This window comes from Anser cygnoides, chromosome 3, assembly GCF_040182565.1.
Source record: "Anser cygnoides isolate HZ-2024a breed goose chromosome 3, Taihu_goose_T2T_genome, whole genome shotgun sequence".
Taxonomy (NCBI): Eukaryota; Metazoa; Chordata; class Aves; order Anseriformes; family Anatidae; genus Anser; species Anser cygnoides.
The window spans coordinates 5950742-5975012 of NC_089875.1; the positions used below are offsets into that span (position 1 = coordinate 5950742).

Here is a 24271-nt window from a genome sequence, read left to right on the forward strand (position 1 = left end):
CAACTCAAAAGACTAAGGATTGGAATTTTGCTGCTCTAGCTCTTACAGATCCATCTAGATATACTTTAATCTTTCAAAGAGAGGCAGTAGCATCCGCCACAAGAGCTGTATTCAGCAAATACCTTGAAAATCTAAGTTTCATTTGCTCGGCTGCAGCCAAGAAATTTCTCACTTTTGCACATCCAAGTTAAGAAAATACTTTGAATGGACCTTTTAGCTTCAAAAACACACAAAAAAAATCATACAACATCAAGGCTAGTAGGTACAATCTATGGAAGCTTTCAGTCACCATCATTTGTTGGGTTGAAGACAAACACCACAGGTTTCATATAAATCAGTCTCTTGCGAAGTAATACCATGAATTTGACAAGACACCAGGTTGTATTTCTGTCAGCCTTAATGACGTAAACCTATTTTCGTCACTTACTCCAGTCCATCACAAAGGAGAAAGTCAACTTCTCTATCCAATATTTCTACTTTTCTTCACTGAAAACGTGGACTGCAGCAATGGCCCAAATTTGCTAAGAATCTTTCAAAGTGAAACCAGTGCCTCCAAATACACAGAAACTACCACAAACAAGATCTTGCAGTGCAATCTATGACCTACATTTCAGGACATTGAGCTGAATTAGGATTTAGCCAGAGTGATTCTGTCTCAGACTGAAGTGAAAAGAAGGCAATCAAGATGCACCTCGTTCAACACTACTTCCCTCCAGCCCTTCATAGTTCAATTCATGGCTTTTCCCAGGCTTCAGTTTTAACCTCCCTACTCACTTAAACTAGCAGGTCATTCATCGTAAGAGTAAGTGAGCATACAAATTAATTTGTCACAGCATTTTATTCAGTCAGTACAGCAGGCTGCACCTTAAGCTCTGGAAGTTGTACCAGCTCCCAGAGAATCAGATGTTGGAAAGGCCGGCTGGAGATCGCCGAGTTCAGGCCCTGCTAAAATACAGCCAGCTCTTTTTCAAGAAAGCTGAAATAATTCCAAATATCAGACATCAAAGATATGAATTTTTTTTTTTTATTTGAAGGTCGGCTTTTTTGTTATTTCTCCAATGACAATACCAGAAAAGCTGCAATTACTGTATTTTCCTCTATAGCCATATGCTTATTTAAAAAATCCTGAGGGTTTATTGTTTTTTTGTTTGTTTGTTTTTTAATAAAAGTTACTAGTATATGTGCTACTCTGAGGACTCAGAAGGCATAATTCCAGCACACAATTTACCATCTCAATGCGACGACATTGAAGGGACTGTGGTACCCTATATGCAACCTTTTAACTTCACTTGCTGCAAACAAGGCTCACGCGATGGCAGGCTGTGCGTTTTGTGGTTTCACCAGTTCCATTTCTCTGGTCTCACAGTTAGCTAGTGCATGACCAATTCCGGCCAAACCTAACGAAGCTGGATGGAAGCCGAAAGACAGGTCCTCTCCTAAATGTTTACTGAAAATAATAATTTTGCGTGGCTGTCTAAGTCACTGAGAGAGAGGGTGCAGCGTGAATCCAACTCTCTGTAGCTGTAAGGGAGTTCAGCCTGAAGATCAACAATTCCACCAGCCCGAGGACCACCAACAGGCTTCTCAGTGGTTACTGCTAGCAAGAGCAGAGATCAACACTATGAAACCATCTGAGCCGCAGAGGAAGTTACAATAGCAATAATAACAAAGAAAGCACCAAGCTAAGTCATTCTGCTGTTTACAGGTTTTGTTTTCACACCTCTACAGAAGTTCAGTGTCCTGTAAGTACAAAACTTTTCAACAGGTCACAAGGGTTATAGACAATCAGCAACAAAAACACTCCAAGGGAAGTTGACATGCCTGGAAGTTTTGTTAGCACCTAATATCCTCTGTGCTAATAATTATTTCTAGTTACTTTAAAAGGCCAAGTTAATGATTACACTAGTAGTAACAGGTGGGGATTATACATAGCTGGCAAAAATCCTTTCCTTCACTACATAATGCCTTATTACTATTCACCTGCGGAAAGCGGAAGCCAAATGCCCTGGGGAGAAGATTCAGACACAGAGCTCATGTTTATCCACATCGGTGTGATACAGCCAGAAAACACAACCAGCCAGACAAGACACACCCTCATGAAGACCTCAAAGCTTCAACAGGTTTCAGACTAACGCTGTTTTTTTCCCACTTTTATGAAGTGTATTTGTAGCCAGTCTTCAAGGGCATGAAGTAACTGTGCCCACACCAGACCATTTAACAACATCAGCTCCTGCAGCAGTCCAGCTGCATCTTCAGTGACACTGGAGAGTTACTTTGCACCAAGATCTCAGATGGGAAAGTCTGGCCTCACAGTCCCAGGAGCATATGATGCTCCCCAATCAGCCAGGAGACTGTAAGGCAAAGCCTTTCTTCTGCAAAAAATCAGTCCTTTTCCTAGGAGGAAAAAATGCTGTCTCCCACAAAATGCCACCAGGCAACAACTACCTTTAGCTTCTGAGAATGTCACCATTCTGTCAGAGGCTGCCTGGCAGCCCCCCATCCCTACTACAGAAGGACAACTGGCAAATTTCACCTAAGCACAGGAAGCTCAAAAGAGCCTAGCAAAAATACCGTTAGCGTAGAAAAAAAATCTACTAAGATTTAATATGTTGCACACCACATTGCTCACAAGACCTCCCCATTCCTCTATGTGCTGTATCATTAGGCAGAAGGACAGAAGTCCACTCTACTGCTTTGAGTTTCACAGGACGGTCCAAATTCTTCAGGCCAGCACTTGCTCTCCCACTCCAGGATTAGGCAGCAACAGGCGATGAGGAAATCGACATCAATATACGCTGTTTTAATTGACTTTTAAATTGTCAAGGAATTAAATGTTGCTGCCAGCAAGACAAATCCCAGAGATGTACCTGTCTCATGGCGGCCAGCTGGAAGAGGCAGAAGTTGAGCTGACAGCTACAGCATCAGTCAACCCGAAGCCTTGCTCACAAGGCAGGGCTCTGCAGTTCTTCAGCAGTACCTCACAGCGTGCAATACATGAGTGACAGCTTAAAAGGGGGACAAGCCCATGTCCACATTACAAAACGCAGACACCATAAAACAAGAACGCTCCTGGTATACTACTCACTGAATTTTGTACCACAGACTTGGCAAAAGCCAGAAGCCCCTGAGCATGGCTCTCTTCCTTATTTTGTATAGCAGGCCAGACAAAGCTTAAAGGCCTGAAGACACAAACTTCTACCCCACTGCGTGCAGATGAAGGTGATATTCCAGACTTGTCACTCGTTACCTTCTACTCAGAAGGTCCCTTGCAAGGAAGGAATCTCTGGGCACAAATCTAAGACAATAGAAAGCAAGCTTGTCTCTGGAAACCAATTTATCTTCAAAGAACAAGCCCTAGCACTGTTTTTCTATTTTGACAGCATGCACAACATGAGCCCACTTAAAAATACTGCACGACTTTGAATTTTCAGAGGCACAGAAATTTATATTGCTTACTTAAAAAGAAAAAAAGAAAAAGGAAAAAAGGGATTTTCTTCTCTATTTCAGTGAAAGACCTCTCCAATGCCCAGTTGGGTAACTGTAAAACCATACAGCTTCATCTTACTCTGAAGTTTAAAACCACAGAGTTTAGACTGACTACTTAGAAAATGGTCTAATTGAAAAAAGATCCTGGAGTTAAGACGAAATGGCTCTAAACTATCTCCCCATAGATTGCAAAGGGAGGTTTTGGTGGTTTTATTTTTTTATTTTTTTTTTCATATTTGTACTTTAATGCTATATTCGTTAGTTATTTGCCTCCCAATCTAGGGTTCAATTGCCAAAAGCTGTTTATCAGCAGCATAACGTTTGGAAGTGGATGCAAACCAGCAGTCTGCTCGTAGCTCTAAGATTGCTAAGTAACAGACAGCACTCCTCCATTCCCCTCCTCACCCCTGCCCTCAATCCTACACACCAGCACTTTGACTGAGCTCAGCAGTCCAGCACCGTGCCGCGTGTTAACGCACGACTCTGACACGATTCCAGCTTACCAAAGCTTCTCTCGTACAGCATTACTAAGCCTCCTGCTTTCTGCATAAAACAGAAAAAAACTAGAGGACGTAGAAGGCATTCAAGAAGAGGACAAGTCAAAACAACACTTAATGTAATAGGAAAAGGCTCATCTACATTCTGCAAGAGTATTTAATAACGCATATCATTTACTTCAGTGTCAGCATACGTCAGCTTGATAGAATACAAAGTTCACAACAGATCTCAGGTATTCCACAGGTATGTTCTTGTGAGTTGAGGAGGGGAACAAAAAGAAAGCTCACACGCAGGCCTATGTTTGTGGCACATTTACAACTCCAGCATATCCTTTAAGAAAATCTCTGGGGGAAAAAAAAAAAAAAAAAACCAACACGACTTCTCTCTAAAATAAACAAAACAGGTAACTTGGTTAATCCACATTAGAATACGGCCTGAGTCTTCCAGCCAACCCAGGTTAGAATTACTGCATCTTCAACTCAACTGTTAAGTGCAAGGAAAAGTACAGAGGCAGAAGTTATACCAGAATATTTGTCTTCTGAAAAATCCAAGTAAGTTTGGATTTAAACCAGAATTGTTCATTCTGCCTTACATTACAGAAAGCAGATACTAACATCTACTCCTATTCCCCACAACAATAACTAAAATCAAATATGACATTCAAGACTTCCAAAAGCATTCCATTAAGCATGAGAAGGCCTGCCCATACCAAAAGTAATGAGCCTACGCAAGTTATCCTACTTTATTTTATATACAGCTACAGAACCAAGCATTAGAGACCCAAGCAGGATCTGATCAAATCTAGGGATTCCATCTGCTCCACAAATAATCCTAAAACAACACCTGTGCTCAAGGAGGAGGAACTTCCCACATCCCTCACAAACAGGGCAGGTGGGAGCCTGGGCTGTAAGGAGCAGTCCCACCTCCTCTGCTACCCATCCATCTTGCTGGGGTACGCATCGCAGAAATTCCTGGGCCTCCTGGATTATAGGAGAGGTGACTGCAGTCTCGCTGCCACCACCATCGGGGCAAGCACTAGTCCTGCTGAGAAAGCCCATATATCTTTCCCAGCCGACTGCAGCCTGCCCCTTACACTGCCACTCTGCACTGACATGTCAGTTTTCCTTCTGTAACAAATATCAAAGCCCCAGCTGTGGCAAGTTGCATCCTTAGGCAGCAATCAGTTCACAGCATTAGCAGGATGCGGCCACAAACCAACTGGCAAGGCTCCCTCTGAGAGCTCTTTCCAACCTAGTGCATGTGACGGCAGGGGGCAATGACAGATGATAGCAAGTGATCATCTGCCACTGCCCGCGAGATCTGTACTCGCATGCTGAATTATTGCTGCTGTAATCCCTGCATGTGAGCAGAAAGGAAAGAGAAAACGAAATGCTGAAGTGGACAACAACAACTGGCTGGTAATAAGTCCCTTGACTCCTAAATGGAGTCCTCCTGATGCCCACAGGTAATTCTATTCAGTCCGATCTTCATTCTGCTGAAATATCCAGGTTAAACTGAGTTTTGTCATTTCACGGATGTCACCGAGTCTCACAGCCTGGTACACTCCGTCTCCTTCCACACAGCCCCCCTTACACGTGGAGTGAGCTTCACAAATGTGAACACTTAAAAACTCATTGCCTAGCCAGAGAGATGGAAAATCTTCACCTCCACAGGTAAGAAGCACACAGATGGGGGAGAAAGGGGCTCAGAGACCTGTGGCAGGAACTGACACTGCCTTTTGCAGCAGGCCACGAGGCAATCCTTTGCTCAAAGGATACAAAGCTTGCATCTACTAGACCCGCAATGGGCATAAACAGCCTTTTCAGTTCAAGTCTTCAACTTGAAACAATGCTGTTCTGTTTGGAATACGACTCCACAGCTCATAACACGCTTATTTGCATGTTCTCAGGCTAATTCTGCAAATCATTAACAACATAATTAACGATATCAATATGAGCATTCACACCGCCCAACAATCCATATTCCAAACATAAAGCCAAGCCAATTAAACAACATATCTAATGATGTTAGGATATTATCCTAGTGGAGCAGATTTTACAATTTCTGAAACAGTCCATTAAGATTATGTGTGAAGTGCTTTCAGTTCCCCCAAAGACCTTGCTCTTTCAGTTGTACCCATATAATTGGCATCTTTTTTAGTCTCTGGGGAATTTACTGTCAACTTGTAACACCCTCATAATTCAGAGGGATCGTCATGTCGGTGTCATCATCGTGTTGATTAAACTCAAATGCACAAAATCAATTCACAGCTGAAACACTAGATGTATTTTCACCAGTCTCGATACATAGATGCTAAAGCTCCAGGCTTCAAATCCCTCCTTTGAACAAAGCAGAGACTGGAGCATACATCTCTAGACTCTGAGGGATCTGCTATTGGTCAGTCACTCCTTTTATGCAACAGGAGAAATTAAACATGCTGTTCTCAGGCTAGGAAAAGGTTCACAGAAGAAAATCCCAAGAAGAGGGACCAGTCAGAGCCACCAGCTGAATGCTTTGTTTCCTTCTCACTTTCTCCGATCCCCTCCCCACACCCTGGCAGCAGGAGGTGCAACCCATCAGATTCCACCCCACTCCGTGTGGCACAGGTGAGGCTGAATGCCAGACCTCAGACCCACAGTTCCCCAAGGTAAATGCGACTCCAGATGTTGGCCAGCTGTGCTTGAGGGGCTGGCCTAAACCCACACAAAACTGTAACCGAGCTGTGAGCCGCAAGTGTCCAGCTCTTACAACACGGGACTGTTCTAGCAAGCTTGGACTAGAATTTCTGAAGTCTTTGAAATCCTCCGATGCCAACAATACCTGAAAGGGATCCACAGAGCACCCTTCTGTGTTACCTCTGATACCAAAGGGGTATTAGTTTGGCTCTGAGCAGAGATCATTACAGACCAGCACTTTTGACTTAATTTATTAGAATTACCACTTCTGTCTCTCATTGTTCTGATAATGTAATACCATAGCAACAAATGAGAAGCTCCAAATTATAAGCATGGCTCAGAAAGGAAGTGCATAGTTCCTGTATATACAAACTTTGATCTACTGCAGGACGGTCAACAGCATCTGTTACTCTAATATCCCACGTTATTAGAGCCATTTAGCTAAACAGATCACAAAAAGACTGTTCCATTAGCCATCTTCCTGGCATGAGTCCAGGGAAGTTGCAGAGTGGCCATGGCTGAGCACCAGCACAAACCTCAAGGACTTGGACGGACAGCTGTGACTAAACGCCCGCATTCGGCAGTGTTAGGAGGTTTACGTTGCTGTTTCCAGGCTCACATCTTTAGCTACAATATTATAGATGAGTTTGAGCACTCTAAAGAAGGTGACACAAACTGACGTCATTCAGAATTACGTTTGTAATTGCCAGTCCAACCACATGTGAGCCCGCTTCACATTTACCCTGCTCCAAAGGCAGTCCGTGAAGAGCCTTTTTAATGTAACTTGGGTGGATCAGAGCTGAGCAGCCCGTGCATTGTGGAGTCCATCTGGAAACCAGAGAGAAACGGCAAAAGTCGTCCTTCTGCACAGGCAGAATTTCTGCATGAGAAAAGAGGACATGTCCAGGAAACTCAGATACAAATCTAGACAGAGCTGTATACACAGATTTTATCGGTTCTGCATGAGGCAGAATTTGAGCCTGGAGCAGCAGTAAGAGGAGGAGGAAACACACAAGTTTTAGCCTGAATCCCAGCATGTTCTGCATGAAATGTCAGGTTTTAAACAGGACAAAAAAAAAAAAATGAGAAGAAAAAAGCTTCACTCTGAGTTATGAAACGTCTCATGTTACTTCCCAACCAAGAGAAAAGCCCCTGTCAAGGAATTAAAAGATCTTGTTTCCACTACCAGCTTTGCAACAGGATTTCTGAAGAGGCTACACCAAACTTTTTCCTCACTGTAACTACAAAAGGGTAGATAATTCTCCCCTTACACAAAGGCTATGATGCCAGAACCATTTGTGTCATGAAATGTAGGGATGCTACGGAGATGGGTATAGACGCATATTTCAATCTGCAAGTCAGAGTGGCTGACTTGACCTCTGGCTTTTGGCATCTTAACCTGTACTCCCTTCCTCTGTACCTTTCTCTAACTACTTGACTTCAGTAAAAATACTGATTGCAACTTCAACATATGCATCTGCACGACAGGAACCTACATCTGCGTACGCAACATGCTGATATGCAAAAGATACTGGTATGAGTTGTCAGAGACAAGATACATCTGCAGTCAGCTCGCTGAAAACCTACTTCTGGCAGCAGCAAAGCAGCACCACTTTTCAAGCTGATTTTCCCCAGTTTAAATTATGCTGCGTGCAAGTCTAGTGAGAATTGCTCTTCGCCTCGTCCATTTAGTACATATGACATCATTATGCTCAGAGCATTACTGCACCAACTCTGACAGGCTCTTCCCAGCAACTTTGGCTGGCAAAAACGGCCAGTTTTCTGTCTTCCAGTACATCTGCAAAAGGGTACGATACACAGAGATTTAGCTGTGATAAGTTTAGACTGTGACACTTTTGCTGATAACATTCTATTTCAATAAGCCAACTTACTCCACACACAACTAATTTCCAACTAACTCAAAGGCATAGGCTGCAGATGGGACGTACTTTTCACCTACAGAAAGCACACTAAGTTCCTCGCTGAATAGAGGTTTTACAGGGCTGTGATAAGTGCACATTTAAAACACAATTGTGAAAGCACATTACTTTGTTGTCAGGTACCAGTTACTTATTAGCCACCTCCCTGAATTAGGGGCAGTTGTATTATTCTCACTTACCGCATCGCTTTCCAGGCAGTGCTGTCGAAGTGCCACTGCCATATTACGGCAGCCTAGCTGGCAGAAGCACCTGGAGGCTTTAAAGATGCACCACCACACCATGGACTTGAGTGGCAAGGGAAACACCAGTTCAGGAAGTCCCAAATCGTACCTTCCTTTACAAGGGTGCTCTTCACAAACAACAAAGCCTGATGCTCTTCGCTACTTACCAAGCAAATGGGAGTTTAAAGCAGAAAGACAACATCCATTTTTATTATTATTTTTATAGGAACTACAGAATAAAGATATCTTTTGTAAAACTGCTTTGTTCTGAAAGCTCCCTTAAATACTGAATATTTATTTTTCCTGATCTCAAAGTTTAAACTGCCTAATTATTTAAATTTCTCTAATGGCACTCTGTTTTTTTCCATATTCCTAACTTTCAGGCATTAGTGCTCTATTTTATAGCACCTCTTATTAAATAAAGCTTTACACCTGACTGTCCTGACTAAGCCCAGAACAACTAGAATAACAGATAAAAACTTCCTTCAGAGTTTCATTACTGTTTTAATAGTAGCTTCAGTGAGTATCACTTAGTACCAGACAGCTACCCTGCTAATCAATATTTTTATTATTACTCTTGTTAAACAGCACTTACTGCTGTTTATCAATCAGAAATAATCAGCTCCCTGGGTAGTAAATCACCTGTCCAAATTATTCATAGCCCTCTTAAGTGAGACACATCATACAGGTAAATACATTACCATTTGCACAGCTTATTCAACGTACTGTTATCAGCAAGGCAGCATTCGCCTAGGTCAGCTGCAAGCCAGCTCTCAGTAAGCAGTACTTGAAATAGCTGGTGGCACAGCTGTGCTGTAGCAGCTAACAGCCCACAGGCTTCTCCAATTTTAAGGCAGACTTCACAGCCTGGAGCTGCCAGGGATGTAGCACACAGCCAGTTTGGGGTGCCTGGACAGGCTGCAGCCACAAAAGGCTCAGCAGAGCTCTGGAGGCACACTACGACCTGCCTTGAGAGCAGGGGGAGGCTCTGACAATCCCCAGCCCCCATATTGCATGGGATCTCTTTGGGGAGATAGCAGTGGGGTAAAATTCTGCCGGTCATATAGAACTGCAGCCTTGAAATAGCAATGTTGTACATGCCCCCAAAGATGACATTGCTATTGAGCTAACTGGACAGCACCGTGTTTAATGTGCCCCAGAGATTCAGGATTTAAATCCGTTCTCCAATGACAAACAATTCTCTTTGAAAAGAATACACACTGTTCCTCTTGCACAATGTAGAGCACATCTTGAATAAAGACATGTGCCAGTCTATAAAGCAGAATCAATCTCCACACTAGACATTCAGACCCTGGAAATCACTTTTCCTTGGAAATGAACGAAGACAAAAGCCTAAACCTTCTACATCACCTTCCTCCTAGCACTAGTGCAAGATGAATTGACGTCAGTAGAGCTACGATGTCACACACTACATAACAGAGATGAGAACATGCATCTATTACTGTCTGTCCTTCGCTCACGAAAGAAAGCAATGACGTCAGGAAGTCAGAATACACTGGAAAACTTGCCTCCATGGGAAGATTCATTAGAAGAAGTAATGAAGATGAATACTCATTTCCTCTCTGGTGAAGAGCCCTAACTCTGAAACGACAAAGAAGGAAGTTTGCGTGCTGACAGCACACGTACGCAAAACCAAGCCGGGGAAGGCACGGTCTCTTCATCAGATGCAGACACAGTCTCCCCTGTTTTGGTAGGGTTTGACATCCTCCAGAGCTAGCTCTGAATTTTAGTAGGAAGACCTCTGCCTGTTGAGAAGATGCAGCAGCACAAGACATCATGAAAAGGCCACAGACAAGAGACAATATACCACTTGCAGAGGCTGCCTACTGATTTTATAGGGTAACCCAGCAGAATATTTGGAGGAGAACGGTGCTATACAAACAACATCTGGGTAGTTAGAAAAGCCCAAAAATAATAGCCAGGCACACATAATGAACCTAAACCTCTTTTCATTTGTAGCCTGAGGTTGTTTCTGTGTCACCCCAGTACTGGGATATATAATAAAAGTTGTCATTAAAGCACAGACTATAGGACTGAAATATGATTCTCTGAGAAAGGATACTACAGAGGGTCTTCTGTCCATACACACTAACCCCAAATCAAAAAGGAAGGCAGCGCCATACAACAGAGAACATTGTTATCCCTGTAAATGCAGGCCAGGCGCTTTGCCATTTCTGCTCTGTGTGATGCTAACTGCAGGCATGCAGAGCTGCTGTACAATACCACCAAGACTGCAGGAGTAAGCAAAAGGCAGGAGAGGAAAGCAAGGTCAAGCATACATTTTTAATGGCAAAAAGCCTGAAAGCAACTGAGGCAAGTATTAGTACAAAACTGCAAGCTATATGGACATTTGTTGCCAGTTACTTGGACACTCACACAGGAAGATCACATGTATGGAGACAGAACATTTTATTTAAAGTGCCCTGAAAATAATGCTCTATCTCCTAAAGAGCTTGGGGAAGAAAAAAAAAAAAAAAAGCAAGCATATTGGGGATGGAAACAGCTAGGGTAGGAAGCATTAGAGAAGTGTCTGAGCTTGCACCACTACAGCCGAGCAGCAATGTGACAGGCACTCCGAGAGATCAGTTATCCTCCCTGCAATCAGGAAAGCTGATGTCCCAGAAGCCAATTTTCAAACTGTGCAAATAATAGGTCAGTCAGCAAAGCACATGCTGCAGAAATTCAGCCAAATGTACGTACAAACAGTGGACGTGAACACAAGAGACTGTTTTAATTAAGGAGGAGAAGTGAGACTGAGGACTAACTCTCTCATTTACCATGAGCACATGAGCATCTCCATCAGCAAGGCACGTGTGGTGTCGGAGGCCGGCAGCACCCTGTGCCATCTGCTGAGCAGGCAGTCGCAGGCAGTCCCCGCTGCAACCTCCTGGTGGAAGACCTCTGATGGACAAAGTCAGGAGAGGGCAGACCGGGAGGCACAGCAGCCCATTGCCAAGTTAGGGCAAATCATGACTGAGAAGAGACGAGTGCCCAGGTCTCCTGACTCCCAGACAGTTCCTAAAAGCATGCATTGCTCTTAGTTAAGGCCAAGTGTCTACTGACACATTAAGCAGTACTATACCACAGGAGATGTGAATCAAATAACAGTTTTCCTATAAGTCACAGCATTTGAAAGCCTGACACGGATGCCCATTAAAGAAGCCACTTCAGTGTACAGCTAATATTCTTCTATGCCACAAATTGTCTTAGGACTGTTCTCAGTACCTGAGAATTTAAAAGTGCCAAAATTTGGATTTCAGAAGTCTGTGGACAGTCCAAAGTCATCCTCCTTTTTTGAAGTTCTTTGGGTTCCTCATTTCAGAAACTGTACCCTGGACCTACTGTGTAGCTTAAACCCAAACCCTGTTTGCTATTCCTGCCTCCCTCACAATAATAAGGGAGATATTTAGCAGTGGGAAATGCTCATTAGAGATCTGTGTTTGATGTAGTACCATTTCCCTAATGGGCCTTGAACAATTTCCATGTTTTGAAAGCGGAGAGATTTCCTTTTAAAAATAAAATCAGCAGCCTGATGGGAAGTTGACCTCCATGAAATATTTCCTTCCATTATCACTTTCTGTGGCAATCCTCTACCAATTTCCTTGTCTTTTTTATTCCACTCACATACCAATATTTTTAGTGGTTGCAAAAACCCGTGAGCTGCAACTTCCAGCTGTTGCCAGGCTGACTGCCCTGCATGCCGGGAGTTATTTCTGTACTGCAGAGAAAGCACCAGCAGGCAGGTGAATTTTCCAGGATTGCCACTCTGGCCACTAACAGAGCCAGCAGCTCAATGTTTGAATGCTTTACCCTTAGCTGCTTCAAGGCAGCACTAGGGCCCTCAGCCTGAGAACTGCTGTTAGGGATTAGTTAAATTATCTACTGCCAAGCTGATTCTTGTGATGTTTCTCACACATCTGCATTGTCTGTGGAGGAAGAACTCACCTTTAAGATTTCAATTCCAATGTCTGCACTGCTGAGTCTACTGGTTACAATCATCCGTCTTAGCAAGCAGCTGCATTCTTGAAGAACTTCTCTTCCATTTCTCATTAAAAATGTGGCAAACACAAATATTGGCATCCAAAGTTGTAAGTAATTTTCTTATCCAAAGTTTGCAGCCTGTTCAAGAAATAACATCCCTGTTCTTGAGCTCCTACTGCCCCTACAACAGCTCCCAACATTACACCTCAAATTCATCAACCAAGAAGATGCAAAACCCAGGCAGAGGCCCAGGTATTTGCTGTGCCACCACTATTTTTTACTAGCTTCTTCAGCTTCACTCAGATTTCTAGTTTTGGAAACCTCACATTACAACTCCTTGTCCCAGAGGAGTCCTCATCCAGATTCCCAAAGAAAACTACCCTGTGTCACCTCTTCCAGCATGTGTCATCTTTGTTCCGAAAATGGGATTTCAACCAGCTCCACCTAATTGTACTGGAAGACTAGCCTGGCTTCCTCAGTACCTGAGCCACCTTCAAACATAAAAGACGCCTCATTCCCTAAATTTCCAACTGAACTACAGTGAGTTACTCCTGCCCTGAAAAATCAGAAGCAACCCACACATTCAATAAATGGATAAAGGAACAGTGCCATATGGGCTCAGCCTTAAACGGTGCCATTCATGGCAATTTAACTTGTCCTTCAGTAGAAGAGGATTATAATCCAGTACCACAAGGGTCCTATTGATAAGAAGCTTTCTCAGCTGTAGCATTATTTCTGTGCATGCCAGTTTTACACTAGAGAATGGACAGATGTAGATTATACATCATATTTTTACAGAAGTCTATGGAGAAGCACCACAAGTACTAGAGCACTGAGAACATGAGCCATTTAATACAGAACTTGCTACTAGTACAACAAACCAAACACTCCTCAAAGACTTAAATATACAGGTCTTATTCAGTACCTGGTAAAATGCCAGTGTGGCACAGGGATCTAAGTTCTTCCAGCTCCTATGTTTTGCAGCTAAATCAAAGGCAAGTCTATTTGCATGTCAGAAACTGTGTGATAGAGTCCCACGTATCCAATATTCACTATCAAACAGTATTAACAGACAGCGCTGTTGACTGCTGAAATGCTAGCGCTGCTAAAAAAAAAATACGAGGAAAGCCAGCAAGTTTTTCATTGTACACGTTAAAATAACCATTTCCATGGAGAGACATGCACCATCTTTTCTCATTTAATTAATGATATTTATAATCTCAGTTCTCCAAAAGGTCAGTTATTCAGCTTTTTTCCCTTTTACATGCCAGGAAGAGAAGTGTGAATACATGTTTAACGATGCACTTCTTGGATGTTCTCAGCAATGAGATCCACCACCGAGTAACCTTGCTCTTGAATAAATTAAGCCAAACAGTTGGTTTTAGGAGCAGGTATTTTTAAACCTAGTAGTATTAAATATTAAATCCTTCCCATTAAATTATTACATATATTTTAAATATTGATATATTAACTTCAGCCATTATTGTTTGCTTGTCAAATGTACTGTAAAACCTAGAAAGATGTAATGAAAAGATCTTTGACCCACAGGGCAGTCCAAATATTGACCCGATTGCTTTAAAGCCCCTATTCAAGACAGACACAGAAGAACTCTCTCAAATAACTCAGCCATAATCCCCAGCAGCTGGAAAAACGCCACATCTTTCATTTGGACGAGGGCAACGGGAATGACACGGAATTTGCAAACATGCTGAAGCCAAGCCTAATCCTACGGAATCCTACCTACTGCAGGCAGAGCCCTGGGGCTCTCCTTCACACATCCACTCAGCAGTCCACGTTTGGTTTTCAGGCCCAATGAGACTCGGTCACCTCAGGACACAAGAGGAGAAAGGACCTTTGAGTCCAAAAAATATCCTCTCATTATCACCAGGAACCACAGTGTGTAGTGTCACGAAATGAGAAAGTTTCGTCTCAGGAGGAGCTGGGGAAATGACAAGCTGTAGGTACTTCTGTACCACTGTGGTACACCATCCCGCCTTCTCTCAAACACATTCAGAAGCTCAAGCTATGAATTCTGCAAGCTTCCCCAGCCTCAGAAGCAGGGATGCCTTCCTGCTATCCCATAGCTTAGGTAGTGCGAGCCCTCTGACTGCAACCAGCAGAGGCGGGAAGCTTCAGCCACGCATCCCCTCCTACTGAGCATCACCTCAGCACTTAAAGCAGTTTCTCAGCACTGACTTCCATTGGACAAATGGGATCAATATCTCTTTACAACAGCTTTTCTGCGGAAGACAGATTAGAAGGCATTGTTGACCTCCCAGGCCTGGACACCTACATTTCATGACCCACACTGTTGGATAGCCCATCTCTTTCCATGTGGATGAGACCAGGTCTCCATCCCCCCTATTTTCAGCATGCTGCCACGTCAGTGAGGTTACCTACCTTCCCACTTAAACATAAATCCATCAACACTAAAAACTGATGCCATCCATTTGATTGCGTAATACAACTTACAGCTAGGTGATGCAAAAATAATAATGCACAAACTGGCCAACAATACTCATTTCTTGTCCTGTTCTGCCTACGCATCCGTTGATAGACTGATTTCTGAGTGTTTCTCTAGCTTTGCTTCCAGGGCCTTCTCATCTCCTGAGAACTGCTGTTATCCTTCCTTTTTATTCTGGTAGAATTACTTTTCACCTGGTTGAGTTTCAATTTGTCCGTCTTCAACACTCATGAACAGAAGAACAAACGACAGAAATGGCATTCCATTTTCAAAGAAGTAGCAAGGAATTGAGATATGTTTTAGTAAGGTCATAGAAATACAACAATGCAATGAATATTGTCTGCGTTTCCTATAGTTAAGAAACATTACTGAAACAATAAGGTATATAACAGATGCTAGCTTGTCACATTAATTAATTTTTCTTTTTTTTTTAAAACCCCATGTTGAGAATCATTCAAGTAATAATGTGAAATCAGCCAGCACTCTGCATACAGATGAAGCAAATATTCCAGAACCTTCATCAACAAAAGAATTTCATACCGAAATATCCAACTAAAATCAGAAAGCTGTCCTGCCATCTGTTTAAAATAGGTTTAAAATTTCCTTGTTGTTATCAGAAAACAATATAGCAAAATGCTATGTATGACTATTTTGAAGGCTTATCTTTACTGATGGCAGCAAAATATAGTTAAATATGCAAATATGCAGTGAGAGTGTCACACCACAGGATCCCACAGTGCTCCTGTCAAAGCACAAGACCAGAACTGAACTGAACTTGCTTCACAGTCCCTCACTGCAGCTAAGACCACGCTACGGTATGCAGCAAAGGTCAACCTAGCACACAAAAATCAAAGAAATGGCACATGGCCAGAAGAACCCGTACACATTTCCATCCTAGGCTACTGTTTACTCTGCTGATAAGGTCAATTAAACAGAGAAGCGTGATCAACCACTTTGTAATACAAAACCTCTTCAAGTCCAAGTGCAGTGGTGCTGGGCCTGGGTATCTGGCAGGACACACCTGAGCCAGCCCAGACATAATCAAAGGCTCAAAACACAGCCATGAAGGAAGAAGCAATGCACGTGGGTATGGATCTTGCACTGAGGGAGGCCTGAGCAGTTCACTGCTTGCCTTGCCTGAGGTTGTCAGATGCGGGGAGGGAAATGCTACCATCTCATTCATCCTAAACCCAAAAAGCAACACACAACCTCTCCAGGAACTCAGTTCTTCGTGCAGCCAGAGCTCAGTCTGAAGGACTTTTCAGACACGCTGCTAGACACCACACGTTATTTCCTTTCTCTGCAGAGAGGAAACAGGAAAACAATGCAAGCACAACCAGTTAGAGAAAGCTGCACAGCTACAGCCACCAGTGACCTAGGTTAAATAAAAAATTAACAAGGGGCGCCTTTTTTTTTTTTTTTTTTTTTTTACTATACAGTGCTTCATGTATTTATTTATTTTAGATTACTGATGAGACAACAGCAACCAAAGGAGCTAAACAAAAGCCAGTTTCTTCAAAATAATACTAGGTTAAAAAAACAATCACATAGTCACACAGAGGCTGTGTCCTTCTGATACTATTTCTTCCAGTAATTCCACTGTCATCACAAAATCACCATTTACACAGAAAGAAGGAAATGAAGAGAATTTCTATATACCCTCTTTTTTTTTTTTAATATATTTGTCATTTCACAGTAAACACAAACCCAACCATTCTCTGCAACAGCAGAAAGTGCCGTTTCCTTCCCAGTCCTTGCAGTATCAGCACCCCAACAGAAATATATTTTCTTTATGTAGGCACTGTTATAACGGGGTACAGGAACAAGCTTTCCCTAATTGCCATGAATTATTAACCAGAAAAATATCCTTTTTGTTGCCCTTCACAGAGGCTTGATTTGCAAGTTTAAAAATCAAACTGACATTTAATGTCTCTTGTACAAATACCCAAGCTTTTAAAAAAAATGCTCTGGGCATTATAAATACATTTTTTCATGAATATGAGAACAACAATTCTATAAATAGCTATTCTTCACAGAATTGCTTCAAGACATTGTTTTTAGAGACAACAGTAGGAAACTGAAGGAGGTCTTAGTGCCAAATATATTAAAAGTTAAATAAACTCTCCAATCAACTCTGGTTTTCCATTTATTACTACAAAGTTTGCTACTCTTTTTCAACTTAAACAATTAGCTTATGCAAGGGAAGCAACAAATCAGTAGACTGTGCTACGTCTTAGCATAGCTACTGAGTTGGTGTAAATCAGTCATATCCTTCAACTTCTCAGGGGATCCACTTTGCTTCTTTGGGCAGCTATTTAACTCCAGACTGTCAACAGATGAACGCATTATTAACCAGCACCACCTTGTACAAGCACAAGCAAAGTAAGGCAGGATTTTTATTATAACTCCATGATATGACTTTCAAATACACTGACTCAAAACTGTTCTCCATCTCCTCTAAAAAGCAAACATAGCAAGATAAATATGAGCTAATGTAACAGCAAATTGCCTGTACAGTCTGCACATTTAATGGTTGCTACCTCCTCAAGCAATTTGTGCATTGGTATCTAAACATAAAATCAACAGGAACTTGTGAAAAACAGCTACACAATGAGCAAACCAGGTTTCCATAGCCAGAATAGCATACTTAGTCATCTTGGCATGTACTCCAAAACAAGGCCAAAGCCCCAACACTACCAGGTTTTCAACAGGCAACGGGTACAGGCACTTAGCTCCTAAGCACTCGAAAGTTCATCTGCAGAAAAGAGGAACCTATTTAGTTTCTAGTTTTAATGCAGCATTTTGCTATAACAATTTCAGCAATAATTTGCTATTATATATTTTATATGCTTTACGAAAGAAATTGTACCCAAGTGCTAATTGCACAGATGCTTTCACCATGCTGCAAACCACAGTCTCCAACAGCTGGAAATATGACAGTGCTGATTTCAAGGGGTGACACCAACACAAAATTGGAGTAATGAAGCGATGAATCAGGCCATGAGCTTCCCAACAGCTCCCCAGCCATAATAGTGATCTAAGCATGCTGGAATGTTTTTAAAAGAAAGTGAGCGTCCAGTAAGGATTAGTAAGAATTTAGTGACGTGGCCCACCAGGCGAGACCAGGGAGCGTGCGGCAGCTCAGGAGGAAGAATTCAAAAGGAGTTCCAGCCTTTGGGTATTCTAGCTCTGCCACGTACCACATGGAAGGCAAGACAGAAACCACAAGTCAACTATGAACCAAAACAGCTAGATTGATTCTCACCTGTAAACCAAAGCATTTATACAACTCATCGGGCAACAGATCATCAATGTGGCTAGAAACAACAGGAGCACAGCAGAAATCCAGTCTCTTACCCTTCTGTCCATGTTTTGTGCACCAGGAACGGACTGCAGACCTTTTTATGTTTGCTCCCCAGAAGAGCAGAGGAACAAATGCTGATGCTATGTTTGTCTAACATACCAGAACCAGCACACAAAGCCTCCTTACTGCTGCCCATTGCACCACAGCAAACAGAAAGAATCATTCTGGAGTAATAAATCTTTTCCTCTTACCTTGTTTTGATCTGTCCAGTAGAAGAAAAATCCCTGTGGATCTGTTCTGAGAATAATTGGAGTGACAACAGTGGAGTCCTAGAAAGAAAAAAAAAAACCACAAAATAACATGTCAGCACACAGATAATTATGCACTAGCTGCTTTGCCACCCCTGTTAATGAACTACAACATCCAGATACTACCCGGAAGGTATCACTTGCAAGATGTCACTAGAAGAATTTGATGTCACCTACCTCATCTCCATTTTCCTGACATAATGTATTTCCATTACTGAAAAGACAGTACTAAATAACTTCAAATGTGTCAATGCATGGAGTTTTTCCAGAAAAGCTGGAAGTGGAGTTAAACAGACATAACGTGCTAATTGTCAAACCAGAGCCCATACAAAAAAGTACTACAGTTATCACAAGTCCCATGTGAATCCAAATTAACCTTTAGATATAGATAAAACCTAAATGCATACAAGCTTTACTTAACATATAAAGACTGACTTTGCCAACAAAACCTGAGGTAGTACCTACTATGTTATAATAAGCCTTTGTCAATTACTTTAACGCCAACAACCACCACCATGCAGCTATTAGGGTTTTATTCATGAAGTACACATGCTCTTTCCTTTCCACCAGATCAGTTTAAAACCTGTCAGCTCTGGTAACAAACATAGGTCAGGTCATTTAAAAACAAGCACGCTTGTAAGCGCTAGCACTAAGGAGGCCTGGTTTCCTACATATTTATGTATTCTGACTGGTGCCTGACCCAGGAGACATAAGCTCTATCCAAAGCCTCTCCTGCAGGTGGGTGTTCATTACATCTCTCACCCACTGGGATTCCCTGGTGCCTAACAATAATTGAAATCAGTGCAGCCTGGTCCTAATAGAATTCCTCTTCTCCTTCCTCTACCATTTTTCATGACATCTGTAAAAAATGCTGCTGTATGGGGACCTCTACCTTTTTGCCAAACTCGATTAAAAAGTTATGGAGGGAGCACAGAAAAGAGGAAGGCAGGCAGAGAGAGAGATTGCTTACACCTTATCTCCACAGGAAATCAGACTAAATACACAATTCCTCCTCAAACAGAACGTAGATTTCTGTCAAAGTGTTAAAGGTATTTTACAGCTTTAGTATCCACCTATTTTCAAAGCAGCAGTATGTGAGGTCAGTCTAAATTCCTTTAAGGACAAAAATAGGCTCTGATAGGTTCAAATCAAAATCAAATGCATTTGTGATTTGTTTGTTGTTTTCTTCAAATGCAAGTGAAGTTGCTGGAGGTGGCATTATCATAAATAAATAAAAACTAACTTAATGTAAGTGTCGTCTCGAGGGCAAAAAGATAAGCTTCCTGCATCATGCCATTAGTACAGTCCTTTGTGATGGAGTAGCAAACTCCCAGTAATGGACGTTCATGAAACAGGGAAGTTGAATTATTCCCAATTTGCATGTTTTCTATCTCAGCACAAGAGAAATACAAACAGAAAAGCAATTCCACACTAAGAAGAAATATAAGATCAAACCCCTAAATGAGTGTAGAAATCCTCTTTGCTACCAGAAGACGTGGGCTGGGGATTAACTGTGCCACAGGTACAGTGACACCCAAAGGGCTCCACGTGGGCTTTCGGAGGCTGGGAACAAGCGCGGCTGTCCCAGAGCTATGGGAACAGCCCAGCTGGGAGCAGAGCTGCTTACACAGCACCACCGACCCCTCTTTTCCTCACTACAACAGAAAAAAAACAGTTCTGGAGACAACTCTCTTCTATTATATTATTTTTATGTTCCACACAGCCTTTCCGTAACTATGTAAAATGAATGGAAAAGACTTGAAATGTCCTTCTGCTTTGGGATGAGATACAACTTGGGGGGGGGGGGGGGGGGAGCAAAGAGAAAGAAGTGATGAGAAACAGGTATGAAGAGATTATGTCTCAGATTAATCAATTGTGCCAGTTAACTGTGTCAAATCAGCTGCTCCAACCCCAAAGTTGTTCAGATTTGTCTGTGCTGATGACTTTGAGCCGTCAAAGTAATACTTGTCTAGCTGTGGGTTGTAAGGCGTTGGCTTGAATCAGACTCATAAACGCAGAGCTTGGGGAAGAGAGCCTTCAATATCTAGTAGGCAATATAAAGCAAATCTCATTGTAACAATGAGTTAATTTAAGATCCACTGTGCTCCAGGAAAATTTTAATAAATAAATAAATAAAAAGCAGCCATACATTATGCCTGTCTTCTAGATGAGCTACACTTCTCTGACATTAAGCACAGCACTATTAACACGCTGATGAACATGAGAACCCCACCCTGTCACGCTGAACACAAACACAGGATCAGAGAATAACTTGGTACATGTGACTTGGTGTACGTAACTATTAGGAACCCGTCCACACAGTTAACAGCAGTAATAAAAGTCACATGCAGAATGTTTTATATATTCTACATGATAACTATAAATCTAAGTCCCTGCCACTAGGAGCCAGACTATTTAGTTCTGGGAACAGAAGAATGGAAATAAACTTCTCTAGTCAGCTCTGCAAGTTGTTTTGCCCACTCGACAAAGGACAGAGTGTTCGTGTCACGTGGAAGAGGTCTGTTGCTTGTATATTGCTTTGCAATCATCTGCAAAGGCAGGCAACAGTCAAAAAGGTACATAAAAAAAAACTTGATACACATCACATTCAGGAAGAAGAGTGGTTCAATTCTCTGAATTAGAAACTTGTTTCAAATGACAGTTGTCTGGTACATTTATTTACAAATATATATATATATATATATACACACACACACACACACACACACTCTATTATATGGAAGAAAATGTGACTTCTTACCCAGAAGACACACCTGCAGTCATTCAGGACAGCGTCCTGAAGTCCATTAATTCAGTTTCCTCATCCAAAGAGCTGACCTGTCTCATAACTCCCCTGAACAGAGTTACCAACCACATTCACTTCTACAGAAGAGGGTAACAGACAGGACCAAAGTGATGTGCACTACCTCTCAGCCCTCTATCTTCTAGTTGAGGCAGTTCTACACAGAGCTGTAAAAAAATAAAAGGAAAAAGGAAAAAAAAAACAAAAACTTGGAGGACAAACATATAGGGAGCAGAGGTTCATTTCTTCCCTAACCTATTCATATCCAGAACACAAAAATAAAACAGATGAAAAGAAAGAAAAAAGAAGTTAGTGTTATAAATCTCTAAAACTGTCAGTCTGGGAAATTAGCACACATTTGTGTGTCTAGAAGGGGCACAGATCCTCTGGATGGCAACAAAGCAAGAAGCCCTTTGTGTAGGGACCCCAGATTCTTGAGACACTTCCAAGCACATAAGGAAAGAAGCAGGAGTGGTGACCAAGGTAAGAATCAATGGTGAGCAGGCAGGGGAGAAGAAGAGAGAAGCAGGGTGTCACAGTCAGTGAAAGTGTTTGTGACTTCTCAGTTTTTTTTTAAAAGCCACCCCTGGGTGCTCCTGCCAAGCAGGGGCTTGGTTTCTGACTGATGGCACTGCAAAGTCCTCGAATAGAAAGGAGAAGTGGTCCTATTCTGACAGGCTTAGCAGGCTTCATAGCACATCAGTCTGAATTTAAGTGAACGATTTTTTTAAAAGAGCTTTTAATTTGACCTTTAAAGGCCCCCTACCTTTTATTTGTTGACTTTGGGCCAGTTCTCTACTTTCCTCCAATTTCACAGCCTCAAATCAGTAATGTGGTTTGGTCTATACATATTCCATTCATTTGCCTCCTAATTGCCAGCACAACCTCAGACCCTGCAATAGCAATATTCTCTATTTTATACTTTTAAACAAAGAGGTTTCAAATTTATTCCCACAAAATGCCACCGAGAACTCTGGGATATTTACTTGCCAGGCACAGCAGAACATGGCCATAAAAGATCAATGTGCAAACATACATTTAATTGTATGTAACTGTTGCAAGGCCTACTTTAGGTGTAGGCCCCCTAAGCCACATCCCAAATCAGCCAGCAAAAGCTGCCACCTCTATTTTAATATTACTGACCAAGAACCCCCTATACTTCATTCCTTACGTGCTAAAGCAAAGGTATATACTATCACCACCATGTTTTGTGTCGAGAACAAATCAGTGTTAAAACGATCAGAGAACATCACTACTGTACCTGTGATGCAAATATTGGATCAATCCCACGATAAGTGGGAAGCTTCTAATGGATCTTACAAGAGGTTTAGAAGGGAGTGAAATTCTACATGTACCTTGTCAACCTCAAGATCACAGGTCAGGTGAGTCTGTGTTTTTATAAAGCAGACAGGTATTGATGATGTTACCTATAAACAGTCACAGTCAAAAATCCATACCTACAGACTTTTAAAAGAACAGGAGACCAACCTTTCTGATCAGCTCTTCCTACAGGTGGGGCTCACCGCGCTGCCTTATTAACCCTGTGCATTGCCTGCTTTTGCCTCAGATTTTCAGACGCCTCTTAACATCCCCAAATAATAACCTGAATACTTTTACGCACAGCAGTATTTCATGTGCTTGAACCTTCTCCTGGAAAATTTCTGCCAAACTGCTTCCAAACACAACGCTAAGAAATATAGGTTGTTTCTGGCAGAGGCCAAGTATTCTGCAACTTTTCTTTCACCTTGGAGAATGGGCTTGAACTCTGGTTGAGCAAGGGTGTAAAGGCTGCATGGAAGGTGTGAGGAGAGTCCCTGCAAGGAGTTTTCTTGCCACCCCACAACGTATGGGGATTGCAGGATTGAGGGGAGGAAGAGGAAAGGAGAAGGGATAGCAAAACCATAGTTTAGATGCGTTCAGCAAATAGATTAGCTTCTGAATTCCATAATACACTGGGCACACTCAGACTGGAACTAAACTGGATTATGCAAGCAATTAGCGCAATGAATTTTCTTAGTTTGACAGCTGAACTACAAACGACAGGGAGAAGCTGTCCGTCCCCTGGTTTGCTTGTAAAGGAACAGATTGCCAAAAGGGAAGGCTGGAGACACTGCAATGAGCGCTGGAGGTTGGAAGCAGGAGAGGAAATCAGAACTGGAACTGAGGGCCAAATAGGATTGGGACTGGATGCAGGACTAAAAGTGAAAGTTGGGACCTGTAAACTGAAATCCCACTTGTTCCACGGGAACATGCAGGGAAATATTCTTCACCATTAGAGTGATTAAACCCTGGAGCAACTTTGCTGACAGCACCACATGACAGAAGTCATCATTCTGGTAATTAAGGCTAACTTCCTGCAAGTTTAAAAGAGCTACTTCAAGCAGGATTTGTTTCTCAGAAGCAGACGGCCCCTGCCTCTTTCAGGACGTCCATGATCTTAGGCTAATTACAGCCTTATTTCATGTAGCTTCCATTTGTCTGCGTGAGCCCTTATTTGTTGTAGATGCTGCAAATTATGCAGTGAAGAAGGAAGGAATAAAGAAATGTATGTAGCCAAACGCCAACTAGGA

The 24271-nt window shown here is 42.2% G+C and overlaps 1 protein-coding gene across 13 annotated transcripts in view; it reads right to left on the reverse strand.

The window, feature by feature from the left end:
• The window catches only part of PLCB1 (phospholipase C beta 1), a 432352-nt gene that overhangs the window by 351085 nt on the left and 56996 nt on the right, over positions 1-24271 (reverse strand). For all 13 annotated transcript variants that reach the window (XM_048060933.2, XM_048060934.2, XM_048060932.2 and 10 more), the window contains one exon: positions 18842-18919. In XM_048060933.2, coding sequence (XP_047916890.1) covers positions 18842-18919 — 78 coding nt within the window. The remainder of the gene's footprint in view (positions 1-18841; positions 18920-24271) is intronic.